The sequence below is a fragment of the Scleropages formosus genome, chromosome 2 (genome assembly GCF_900964775.1).
Source record: "Scleropages formosus chromosome 2, fSclFor1.1, whole genome shotgun sequence".
NCBI classification, from domain to species: Eukaryota; Metazoa; Chordata; class Actinopteri; order Osteoglossiformes; family Osteoglossidae; genus Scleropages; species Scleropages formosus.
The window spans coordinates 17,524,423-17,538,039 of NC_041807.1; the positions used below are offsets into that span (position 1 = coordinate 17,524,423).

The window sequence follows — 13,617 nt, forward strand, 5'->3', positions numbered from 1 at the left end:
ATAATGGAATAACCAACAATAACGAGCGTATCCGCACAATGTATCACGGTAACTAAGGTTGCCTTATACCGCATAATTTTAAACAAGAAATACTCTATTGCTTAATCATCTTACAGTAAATATACTGTAAACTGGCGATGAATACATTTACACTGCATCAGGAGGATTGTTTGTTTCGTTAGACCAGATAGCCTTTAAATACCTGTCTTTCGCAGGTTTATTTACTAAATTCGAGCGTGCAAAAGAAAAAATAGTTCACGATTTATGATTAATATGCCCACGCGGGGCTCGGAAATTCGTATTTATTTGTTGAGATTATGGCCACGCGCGGATGAGAGGATCCTGCGCGCTCAGTCAGTGGATCCTCCCACGTGTTGATACCCGCGAGGGCTAAAGGGAAGGGCTCGCGCAGGCTGGGCTTGGCTGAGACCCCACGCGTGGGAAGGGCATTTCCACTGGAGAGCGGCTCCTCCGCTCCACTGGTCCGAGGGGTTGTCAATCCGTGGACACGTTTCCGCTGCGTGCGGCTCTCCGATCCCTCCCATCCATCCCTCCCATCTAGTGCGAGGGGCCCGGGCTGCTGGCTGCTGTGTCCGGGACTGAGTGGAGGAGGGACGCGGAAAGAGCCGAGGTGCGGGACTCGCGGAAAGCTGCGGTGCTCCGCTCCGTTCTTTCTCCTCGGACCGTCATCCGTCTCTCTTTGTTCTGCCTAAGGCTTTTCATCCCTTTTTTGTGGGGAAAAGAAAACGAAACGTCGTGTAAATTAAAGGACACAGACTGAGACTCAGACAGAGAGAGAGAGTGACAGGAGCCGATAGCTGACCGCGCTGTGTCGTGTTCGCTGGCATCCGCGGGCGGTGAATGGAGCCGCTCCGGAGCGCGGGGACCCTCCGCCTCTGCCCACATCCCGCTCGCTCGGGTTCGGGCTTCTCTGTGCTGCGGTAGCGCGTCACAATGGACCCTCGCGACGCTCCCCGGCGCCTCCCCTCCTGAACGAGAAAAGTTTCTTCTCCTCCTCTCTCTGGCTTGCTTCTTTTTCCTTTTCAATCGGACGGGACGTCTGCGGTTATAATAAATCAATCGAGTCGCGGTTTTAGTTTCACCGCCACTGGTTGCATGTGAACCTGCCTGTGTTCCTGGAAGGAGAAAAGCGGCAGCAGCAGCGGCGAAGCGGGAAGCGGACCGGGCGGATCTCCGTGTGTGCAGCCGCCGGGGGGCACCGAGCGGATAGCAGGCAGTCACACTCACACTGCCACGATGTCCACCGCGGCGAGGTTCAAGAAGGATAAAGAAATCATCGCCGAATACGAGAGCCAAGTGAAAGGTCGGTGTGGCTGTACATTCAGAAAAGGTGTTGTTGTAGACCTGTTGTTACTGCGTGTTCTTACCCTCTTTCGTCTTTCTTTCTTTCTTTCTTTGTCCGCACTCATACGTGACACGACCAAAGTGTGAAAACAATATCTCGGCTTCCCTTTGTTGCCGCTCCCACTTCACAAGCACAGTTTTTTGCGAAGTAAGTAAGAGGGGTATGAACGCGGTTTTGTGTTCCGACGGGACACCGGGCACAAACTGCGTGGTTTACTCTTCTCTGCCTGAGGTAGATGTGGCCCCTCGCGCGCGAAGGTAATGCGCGCGGTGAAAATCACGCGAGCCTCCACTCATTACTGTACAGTACTATAGAGTACAATAGTGTTGTGCAGTGTGTTACACCTCTTACTCACTGGTGTAGATATGTAAGCAGGACTTACCTGGTGTCTCCTGCTTATTATTGTACAACGAGTCTAATCGCTGCAGTTTTTTTTTTAATAACTGTTCCAAATTTTCATTACAAAAGTTCCTCGGTCCACAATTCACTTTAAAACTTTAAACCTTCTCTGCTTCTCGCTACTGTCCCGTTGGTCTTACAAGCGCTTTCCTTAGTGCTCTGTCTGTTGGACTAGGTGTTTAAACTTGATGATAAACTCATAGGAAGCCATGTTACACATCTGGGGGAAAAATAAAACTTTCCGCAAGACTTGTTTGTTAATGTTTCCCGGTGATGAAGCCCTTCTTCTCGGTGTCATGGCCTCTTGTGCATCTGAGGCGAGTTGGTGGTGGTCACATCTTTGCAGGTGAAGAAGGAGGACTTTCTCAAGCGCAGCGCAGACTTAGTTATGTTGAATTTGTGTGTCATGGGCTTCTTCTGCCCGTTGCCGGAGGGGATGCGGGTGGTTAAAGCTACCGCCTTCTTCTCCAAGGACCCAGGATCAAACCGCATCTCCTGCTGTAGTTCCTGTGATCAAAGTACTAACCCTTCAAGGAGATAAGGAAAAATTCCCCAGCTGTGTAAATGGGTGGATTATAAGTATTTTAAAATAATTCAATTTGGTCTACTGCTCCTAATGGGATTGAGTTAACTATGGAGGACTGGTTGCTCCTTCAGAAAGCCTCTGAGATGCTGGTTGTGCAATGGTATCGGTCCATCTGCAGGGTGCGATGGACATCGCTGTATCCTCTCCTTTGGCTCCTGCTGTCCTTGAGTCTGCCGTGCCCATGCACAGTGTGAAATGACTTTGTACCAAATTAAATTTTATTTATTTTGGTCTTGTTAGCTTGTTTATTTTTTGAGGAACTGACTGTCTGTAGTATGTTAGTTACCATGGGGATTTGTTCCCCAGCCAAGGTCCGTTTTTCCCTGGAGCAGTTATAGCTGGAACGTCCTGAATCCGAGAGTCTCTATCAGAGCTGTTGGTGGCATAGGCGGTAGAATTACGTGTCAAACTCTGGACTTCAGGCTACAGTTTCCCAGGAATGCAACCCCCCCAAATGGTGACTAAGATGTTTTGACTCTTGGTAGCCATGTGTGATGCACAGTCATGTATGATTCATAGGGAACACTGCTATTTTGAAGCGTCGCTGTCATGCGATGTGAACCGAAGGGGCTCCGACGGCACTGTGGTACGGGAAGTAACCGCCACGCTCTTTCTGGACTGCAAGAGCGACCTGCCAGCAGCCTGTACACCTGCTTCAACTACGCAGTCATTCTCTTCCCTTATTTCAAAATGCCCTTGTCCTAGGTTTAGCCTGCTTATTTTGGTCATGAAAAGCATTTTGAGCTTCAAGGTACAGTATGTAAGCAATGAGAAGAACTAGTAAACACTGAGTTGGGTGTTGATGTAATTTTACCCCCTCTGCACATACTTTCCCTTCTTGTTTTGTCAGTGTGTCTCCTTAAATTGGTCATAGCAGTTGAATGAATTGAGAAACTCATTTCCTGTCTGCTAGTTCACAATACGGTTTCCAGTTTTCCATCAGACGAAATGGGGGTGTTTTACAGCTTCCTTCTAAATAACCTTTGCACTACACTACTATGTCAAAAGGGCATAATAAACTGAATGCTCTATTTTTGCTGTAACATTAGGATATCTTTTCCTGATCGTAAAAGGAAAAAGTTTATTCTTGAACCTGTAGATGTATTCAACTGGTAGGTATGAGGTGTGGAGGAGAATTGAACCAAATCTCTCTTGTCATTGTAATCTTCTTGTCAGTTTGAAGAGTAGTGCTGGAAGGGGAAACGGAACTTGAATAAGTGGAATATAAGTTGGGCTGAGTTTAAAAACTGCTATGGAATATGCAAAAAGGACAAAGTAGGAGTGACGCATCCAGCACTGTTTTAAGTTGCTCGACATTTGCTGGTCTGAGTCTCAGTTGAGGCCCTGGTCATGAACACCATGAACAAAGGTACATCGTAAATAAAGGTACTCATCTACGGTCAGTGAGGGGCAGACACTTGCAAGGTGTGTGCATGAAAGGATGAATGAATGACATCGGCTGCACAATTTAGACACCACACTGAATCCAGAATTTTTTTGTGTCCAGGAAGGACTGGCATTAGGTGGTTTTAGTACTGTCAAAGTGACATGCTGTGTCTTGGCGCTTATATTTTCTCTGTCCTTTTCAAGGGATTTGACACCATCCTGACCTTTCTCAACACCACTGGCACATGTACAAGGAGATCCCACCCCTCCCCATAGATAAGTGTAATTACACATGGGATGCCATATGGCTATGTCCGTTGAAGAGGGCCATGAATTATCGGTGGGGGGGGGAATGTTTGTGATTAAGACACTTTAAGTATTGAGTGAACTAAAAAGAACCCTGGTGCTGAGCGTCCATGCAGTTGGTGCACAGTGGATTTACTCTGAATAAGGGAGTACAACATTCCAGGGGATATCTGCAAAACTGGTTAATGGCATATGTTCACATATCATACCATGTTGTGAATTTAAGATACTTCATATCGCAAATGTGTCATGTGTCCCTTTACAGCCCTGTTGCCTCCTCCAAAACTGTCCTGTGTAGTGGGTGTTGCTATGGAGTAGTCACCCCATGAGGTCTTCCAGGGAGACATGGGGAAAAAGGGCTAAGCTGACGATGTTTCTCACCTACAAGCAGCACCGTGTTTCAAGGCATTGCTCCGCTGCATAATAACAGGCACTACGGGGTGTTCAGACTGCTGAATCCTTTTAACAGCTGCTTTGACACTTCCACAGAAACAGGAAAATGCCCCCACCCTCAGCCTTACCTTCACTAAAGCTGCATGTTTAGAGACTGAATTATGACTGAGAACAGTTGAAAATGCGACAAGCCTCTCTCCTTATTGTCCCGCTTGTCCTCTGCCTCTGTGTTTTACCAGTCTTGTTTGCTGCCAGGCTGCAGTGTCCCCTGGCCGACGTGAGCCGTTTTCCTCCACTGCCGTCCTTGTCATTCTGCTGATGTGATGCTGACATTGATGGTGTCTCAGTGGAGACCTCACACCACTATGATGTCAAAATATGCGTTGGTTTTTTTTTTTTTTTTTTTTTTTTTTTTTTTTAAAAAAAAGCACAGCGTTACTGATTCAATTCCTCGAGCGGAGGTCTTATAAATTTTATTTTGGTGTTAAGAGGCCGTGTGCCTAGTTGTCCGTGCCGCAAAATATGCAAGAGCTGTACTTAAATCTGTACACTTCAATATAAAGATTAGTATGTAGCTTCCATGGATTTAAAGATTCATAGAAATTCACTTTCAGTGAAATTTTAGCCAAAATTCATAAATTGTCCTTATATAGCATGAAAATCTTAATTTGCGGGTTGACATAATTAATGAGAAAAAATAGATTCATGCCAATTTTTAAAATCCTAACCAGGTAGCTAGTAGGAGAAAGGGGGCATCTTCCAGTAGTCCAGCCTATTAGTGTTACAGCAAAGCTTGACTAGGAGAACAACTGGTAGCATCATGGTTAGAGCTGCTGCCTTTGGTCCCAGAGATCACAGGTTCAAATCACCACCTCTAGCTATAATATACTTAGGCAAGGTACTTGCCCTCAATTGTACCAGTTTATAAAAAAAAAAAAGGAAACAGCTATACAAATAGGTAGGTAATTTTTGATGGCTTAACACTGTAAGTCGCTTTGTGGAAAGGTGTCTGCTAGATAAAGAAATGTAGAGGTCGGGCGGTACAACGGGGCAATTTGTCAGGATCACTCCAGAAAATATCTTTGCATTTTCATTCTAAGGTAGAAGTATGGTGCAAGATGGGATATTTTCCTAAAGTGTTGTCGAAATGTGCCACCACTGATAGGCTTTCTCCATTTGGGTTGAAGTTTAAAAGTATCTTGGTGAGTGTGAAAGAAACTTGAAGCCTGAAGTGGGAGGCGTGGGGTGTGTCCTTGTACAACTTTGCTGTATGGTTTGAGAAATGAGCAAAGACTGAGGTAATGAAAGGCCTCTGCCTTTGCTGCTGCTGTTCCTGCAGGCTCCATGGGAGATGATGATAAGAGGCCCATCTCTAGCAGGCTTATACCTTGTTCTCCTCAGCCTCCAATCAGGCCTACTGACAGCAAGATGTGGAGGAGAAATAGATGGCAAAGTGGCTGCATGAACCACAGATCACATTCTGTCCTTCACCTGTACTTTGGTATGAAACGTCATATTAAAACTGCAAATCAAAATAAAACTGGATTTATTACTAATTTGTTTAGTTGACTCTTCTCCAAAGGGATTTGTATACTAAGCTCCTTACCATGACACACTCCAGGACCATAGGAAAAGGTATAAATACTAAGGTATTTACAGTTATTTCCCCTTCACTACAGCTGGGTCATTTTTACTGAATCAGTTCAGGGTAAGAACTTTACACTGTAATGCAAGAGAAGGAGGTGGGATTCAAACCTAAGGAGTGGAAGGCGGTGGCACAAATGGCTACACTACCTGAAAATATTAAGACGTTTTCTTTAATTTGCATTGGTTTATTTTCAAATCAAATCACTTTATTGTGACTTCACCATAAGCACAAGTGTACAGGTGGTGAAAATCTTTGCATTCTCGCAGCTGTGCAGCATAAATAGTAAAAGTACACATTCGTAGTAGAATGATAAAGTGCAGTACATGGGAAGTAGAGTGGGTCGTGCATGTGGTGGCGTTAAGAGCTCAACAGTCTGGCCTTCTCTGAGAAGAAGCTGTCCCATAGCCTGCTGGGGAGGGTTCTGATGCTGCAATACCATCTTCCTGATGGTAGCAACGAGAACATTTGATGACTCGTGTGGCTGGAGTCCCTGATCCTCCGCGTTTTCCCTCACACACGGCCTGGTGTAGATGTCCTGGAGGGAAGGAAGCTCACTACCTAGTGTTATTTTCATGGTACCCTATGGTATCCACTGCTTCTAACAAAGTGCAAATGTTTTGACTGTTCATAATACAGTATTTGTTGTTTTAAACCCCATAGCTTGGGTAGATTTGACAGTGAACAATCCTGATTGGTGCTGGAATCCAAAAACATGCTGTCTCATCACATTTCCAGCACAGTGTGCCCCCGTTGCTCACCTACCATCTGCCCCGACAGGTCTCCCCTCAGTAAGTCAGACCTCCCCCCCCCCGAGCCACCCCCAGTGTTTTGGAGTTAGAGAGGTAGTGGTTATTGACAGGACCATCTGTGGTAGCTATTGGCAGCCCCCACCCTTAATAAACTAAGCTGACACCCTGTTCCTTACCCCCCATTGAGCTTTTTATTCTACACACAAAAGCAGTTGCAGAAAAAATGAGGAGGTGGGAAATGGGGATCTTGGGGGTGGGGGGTCTCTCCTTTCCTGCCCCATCCAAAAGGCCAGTAGAAAGATTGTAGTTGAAGGGCAGCAGATGAAAGGGAGGAGCATTGTCTTTGTGAAGGTTTCTAACTAGCCTGTGCTAATTTACTGTTCTTCTGCATAATGAAGCTCATGTTCCACACAGCCTACAATCCACAGTGGAATCTTGAAGTTACTCGTGTGAGGAACAGACACTTTTCTCCAAAGCAACTTACAGTGCTAAGGTCACACATTACTTTTGTAACCTTGGGCAATTTAGGGTAAGTATCTTGCTCACTACTACCAGAAGTGGGGATCAAACCTGTGACCTTTAGAGCCAAAGGCAGTAACTCTAGCCACCATACTACCAGCTGTCCTTCCGTAAGGAACCCGATCACCTCTGTTCTGCTGCTCTTTTGCTCTCGCCGATACATTGCTTATCAGCAAGGAACCCTGGGTGAGAACTGTGTTGCCTGTGAGGAGGAGGATGGGATTCAGTGGGTTGGTGAAGGCCCAGGGCAGAGAGATGCACAGAGCGAACACTCGCAGGGATTTCACCCTAGTTAGGCACAAGGGAACACCATGGGCCTGACGAGGAGTAAAAAGCACTAGGTGATCCATAGTGGAAAAACTAACGATGGGAATCCAGTGTGCTTAAGAGTTCAAAACCCTTATCTTCTCTGTATAACCAACTTAATCTGTAGGCGATGAAATGTTTATAGAGTCTGCAGGAGAGAATTGCGACTAGTCCGAGATGCTGTTCACTTTTATTCATTTCACTTAATGACATATGCCACTTTTGTCTGCAGGCTTTAGGCGGTCGCTCATTGTTCTCGTCGGCAGCAGACCTGAAACTTCTGTCTATGCCTGGAAGTCACAGCTTCCATCTCATGGTGCTTTTCATAATGTGTACTTTTAAGTCTGATTTTCTCTGAAGGGACTGGGTGAAAATGACAGCGAACAGCCCTTTTTTGTTTGATCTACACACTGCGATTCATTTATGGGTCAGAATCGGGTTGTTGAATTGGCCGCAGGCTAGGCTAGGCTAGGGTGTGTCTTGTGACTTTTGGTCTTTTGCAGAAGTCGTGTTACACCAAAAACGCAACGTAGTGAGAGGAAAAGGATCAAGGACACCATAGCACTCTTAGTTATTCCTCAAGGAATAGGATACACATACTTGGTAATGTATACTAGATTGTGAAGAGGCTTTGAAATGTGAATCATTACCTGTGACACACTTCAGTGGAATTTAAAATGAGGTGCACTCGCTTTTCTTTGCTTGTTAAAATGTTTTATGCCCAGTGTTGAGTTGTAGAGCAGTCATATTAGGGATGAAATAGTAGAGTGATTGTTTATAAGATGGTCGTTGGAGGAAAACGGCATAATCGGGTACAGAGCAGTGGTTCTGTTTTTTTTTTTTTCTTCCTGTAGGAGGAAGTCATTTCAAACAAGGAACTGTAATAAATTTCTTATTCATTCAGCATCTTTTTTTTTTCTTTTTTCTTTATTTTTTTTTCATTTTCAAAGGATTTTTTTTTTTCTTTTTTGGGGGGATGCTCTAGTTGCCTTTTTGCCAGTTCCCGACACCACCGTTCTGCCGCAAATAGCCTGTTGAGGACTCTGCAGTGATTCGCCAAAGCAACTTGATGCTTCCTACTTCCATGGTTTCCACTGAAACTGAACTTTACCATCCTGTCTGAGTCTTGTTAGAGAGACAACATTCCCCCATCCAAGATAAGCAGGATTTAACTTCAGTAGATGTTCCCCAAAATACCATCTATTACTTCTCCTTTTGAGGTATTACACGATGTCACACAATAGAGCGCATTCTTCACACTCCCAGCCTTTAGGTCACACTTGGGTCTTTCTGCCCTTGATAATCTGATTGCATTAAGAGCAGAGTGAGGATACAGCAGTTTCCCCCCCCTGCTTTGTGATCAAATGTCATTTAAGGCCAAAGATTGAATTTTACATTTCTGAGCTTCTCTGCGTTATTTTTCTTAGCTTTTTCTGATTTAGCGATATTTTAAAAGGATTTAGGCTTTTATTTTGCTTTGGGATTTTTCAAAGATTGAAGAGAAAAAAAAAAAAAAGCAGCATGACAGGCTTTACATTTATTCATTTAGCAGACTCTTTTCTCCAAAGCAACATACATCAATTGAAAAATAAAATTTGTGCATTACATTAGCAGTGAGAGCTATATTTTGCTGATGAGTCAAATTGTGTTTTCCTTAAATGACAAGATAATGATATTTCCTGAAGTAAGCAGTGTGTACCAAGTAGAACATGCAGAACAGATACTGGGAGGGCGTGAACTCTTAATCTTACAGTTCCAGTCCAGTTTCCTGATAAAAATGGGTTGCTGGGGTTGAGAATCAAACTAAGCATATTTGTCTTCATATTACAAACAATGGCATTTGTGATGTTTGTTGCAGGCAATTATGTCATTCCATCCACTGGAGTCATCCCATGCCCATTGGAGTCACAGTGCACTCATTTTCTCTGTGTAATTGGAGCTGCTGTGCATGCTGACTCGTTTAGTGCACGTTAGCCGGGCTTCCCATTCCATCTGAGTAGTGGAGAACTGGCTCATCTGAAGATGTTGCCTTGATCCACCTCCAAGGTGTGAGCCACCCGTGAAATCTAGCCATAATGAGGAAGTGGAGATCAGTGAGCTGATTGTTTCCCTATTGTCTGCTTCCATGCAGGATGCCTGACCTCATGATCCCTGAGAAATTGGTCCAAGTAGGTGGATCTCCACTCTGTTCAATGGTCATTGATTAATGAAGCTAGAAAATGTGTATCCTTTAAATAACTGCCCAATTGTCAAACTTATTCCAGCAGGAAAACTTGTTGATGTTCTAGATTGTTCTTAACATGATAATCCAGGCCTAGTCCTGAAAGATGGCTTGAGGGGTGGGATCTGGCTTGAGGGGTGGGATCTATCCCAGGGCTGGGCAGCAGGCATGGATGGAGGGGGTCTTTCTGACTTTCCAACTCTGTCTCCTGGAGACTGATTGTCACTGGGAGCCAGGGTGTGGCTTGCTCTCCAATCATCTGTAACTTGCATTAGGTTTCACTGCACCAGACTTTCAATAGCTGAGTTTTGAGGTATCCAACCGTTTCGTGCATGTTTCCTTTTTTCATTTCTTTTCTTTTGCAACTTCCAGAGAGCTCTGTGGAACGGTGGCCCTCAGTCATCCACACACAATAAAGGGTCTTTGTGGTGGAGAAAGGGGTGGGAGGACAGGGGACTGAAGAACGTGCATACACTTCCCGTCATGGATGCATGAAAGACTCAGGAAAAGGCAAATGCACAGATACGAATCTGTGTGCCATATTTCTCCTCATTGTTTGCCAGCTGTCTAAAACAGTGGGTGGTGGAGAATGGGGTGTGTGTCAGAGGGATGTTATGGGATGTAGTGCTCAAAGGCTTTCCATTGTCTTGAATAGAAAGAAATGTTTCCTCTGTAGTAGGACCATATTATGTACCACATGAATTTTAAGAAGGTCTATTCGGTGTGTAAGGAGTTTAAAAAAAAAAAAAAAAAAAAAAAAAAGTAAACGGATATATATTGTTTTAAGATGTTAAATACCATATAGCTGCCTAGAGTCAGAAGACGAGTTTGCATGCAATTTGATTTGGTAGGATTAGGGTTATACAGTTTTCTCCATTGGGTAGACTTTGCTTTATTGGAATCTTGCCAGTTGTCTCATCTCCTGAGCTAAATGTCTTGTAATGAAAGAAAATTTAAGTACAAATGCACCACCGGATACCTATTTGTGCCATATATTGTCCTGCGGTTTGAGAAATTTGCATAATTTAGAGGCTGGTGTTGGGGTCCGCCTCTTGCCTCCTGGGGTGAATGCTTGATGGATATAGATTGTGCCGCTGAGCAGGACCTTGTCTAGTGGGACAGTGAAGTGCAGCAGCACACTGAAATTGTACCCCGCGCCTCTGCACAATATGCATCAGTTAATCCGGGGTGTCCTGGCGCTGGTTCCTTGCATGAGAACACCCCCCCCCCTCCACCACAGGCCTGGCCTCAAGCACCACAGCTGTGGCTGCAGACATCCTGTGGGTGCGAATATGAATTATGCACACCATGCAGCATTGGAATAAGATATAGGTGCAGTAATATCTCCAGTCTGTTTGTGCTGTGAAGTGCATTGGGATAAACGGGAGGGGATGAGGACTGGTGACCAGTCTTCCAGTACAAATGTCATTTTGAAAAAACGCTGGTTCCCCACTCATTAGAAACCAGCCTTGACAGGTTTGTTTAGCCTACTGGATGAGAGGTGTTAATGGGTGTCTGATCAGCATTAATCCCAGAAGACACTTGGTAACCTGGGTTCTGAGCCACAGACATACTTTTTTTTTTTTTTTTTTTTTATTTTTTGGGTACATTACAGCAGTTTAACTCCTGTCTTACCTGTTATTCTACAGCAGTGTTTGCTTCCTTTCTTCAAGCATATTTGTGTGTTTTTGTCTGACCTGCGTCTGTGTGCTTGGACGTCCTCGCCCCACCCCACCCCCTGACTCGAGTTCATACATCATACCTATAATCAGGTGGCATCAAGGATGCTGCTGCCGTCTCCTTGTTACCTTGTGGGATCGTATGATTTGTCTGCTTAATTACTCGCCAAAGGCAAAATGAAGTGTCAGCCAACTGGTGTGCAAGGCGGCCGTGACAGGAAAGAGAACCTCTGTGCCTCGGGCAAGGGGCTCATTGTTGATGTCCAGGGTGTGAGGGGGAGGATGCTGGTGAAAGGTTCCTGATGCCTGCTGTAAAATGAGACGAAAGAAGGTCCTTCCTGTGCTCTTGTCGCACATTCAAGCGCCTATCTGACAAGCCATGCCGTTACATGGAAGAGAAGGGAGAAGGGAGGGGGAGGTGGGTAGAACTGACAGCCCAGTATGGGGGCTGAGGGCTGCAAGTAAAAACATGGGACTCTGACTGTGTACTGTCATCTGTGGGGTGTGGGCACAATGCATTCTTTCTGTGGAGATCTCCTTACCATAGGTTGCGTTGGGTAGGGCGGAGGATGTGGTGTTGATGGCAGCATTTGCTCTTGGGTTACATGACAGATGCCGTGTGAGAAATCGATATGATGCTGGTGAGTGGGTGGGGGGCTGTGGGAGTGTGGTAAACCGCGCCAGGACCCAGGGTTCGTGGCGTGGGTCTGTCGGGAAAGGTGGAAACCTGAGCAAAGGGGGCCCCAAGGTACCATTCACAGATCAGAGAAGCAGTGCCTGAAGGCAAGACACTGAGCTGTGAAAGGTTTTTTTAAAAAAAAAAAAAAAGGCCAAACTTGAAGCTTTGCATAACTACTAGGCTCAGTCTGTCAATGTTAACGGTTTAATAATTTTCGAATGGCACTAATGTTCCTGAAGTTATCAGAGCATTAGACTGTGCAGCAGCTACCCTGTGTTGCTTGACTATGTAGTCATGCCTTTTTGCAGCATCCTCCAGGTCTGCCCCAGGTCTGCAAAGCTTTTCCTTACCCCATTTAACACACATCTACTGGTATGTAACTTTTTGTGCATTTTTTTAATGAAGTACATTGCATATTTGTTGCCATCTACGACTCAGCAAATCTTCTGGTGCTAATAAGCAATTTTTGTCTGTTTGTTATTTACGTGTATCAGCTCTGTGTGCTTGAATTGTCAAGTGTCTCTTTAACCGGGCAGCTGGTGGTGTGGTGGTTAGACCTGCTGCCTCCGCACCCAAAGGATGCAGGTTTGAATCATGCTTCCAGCTGTAGTATCCTTGAGCAAGAAACTTACCCTAAAGTCCGTCTGTATTAATGGGTAAATAGTTGTTACAAGCTTAACGTTGTAAGATGCTTTGGAGAAAAGCATCAGCTAAATGAATGAATAAATGTAATGTAACCACGAGTATAAGTGGTTAAAATAGCCATGTGTGCCTTCGGATTGACCTTAGCCATTAATACACTCGTTGTTCTGATTTTTAATAATATTAAGTAATCTGGTTAGTCAGAAGTTGGATTAGAAGTCCTGCAGTGCATTCTACAGTAAGAGCAATGTAACAGATTTAAACAAAATGTTATGAAAAGCAATATAACAAGTCTGCTCTTTTGACTATGCGACCTTGGTGAAATATGAGATTAGTTCCCCTCTGCCAGAAGTTCACCCCCGCTCCCGTCGTCCGACCCCAGCTTGCGCGTCGGCACGTGTCCCGAATTTCCACACCGCCAGTTTGTCAACGGAGTCCAACGAGGAAGGGGCTGCGGTCTGCTCGTACCTCGCTGGCACGCGATTCGTATTTTAATGCAAGCTGTGCGCTCTGGTCCTAACGGTCTGTCTTATAATTTCAGTGGCGGAGCAGTCAAGAAAACTGCGCTTAAACGGTTTAAGTGAGGAGATCCAGCCCAGCTGAGCAATTCAATTGAGGTACAAGACTGCAATGGAATATTCAGTCGTCCCCTGCATCTTATTTACAGCAGCTGAAATGAATGGATGGCAGTCCAGCTTCTCGCTTGCTGTGCAGTTCGCGGTTTTCGTTCCAGCTGAC

The 13,617-nt window shown here is 45.1% G+C and overlaps 1 protein-coding gene across 2 annotated transcripts in view; it reads left to right on the forward strand.

The window, feature by feature from the left end:
* The first annotated feature begins 722 nt into the window (after window positions 1–722).
* Window positions 723–13,617, forward strand: part of LOC108931630 (SLIT-ROBO Rho GTPase-activating protein 1-like) — a 66,195-nt gene continuing 53,300 nt past the window's right edge. For both annotated transcript variants that reach the window (XM_018747544.2, XM_018747545.2), the window contains exon 1: window positions 723–1,324. In XM_018747544.2, coding sequence (XP_018603060.1) covers window positions 1,258–1,324 — 67 coding nt within the window. In that variant the 5' untranslated portion in view covers window positions 723–1,257. The remainder of the gene's footprint in view (window positions 1,325–13,617) is intronic.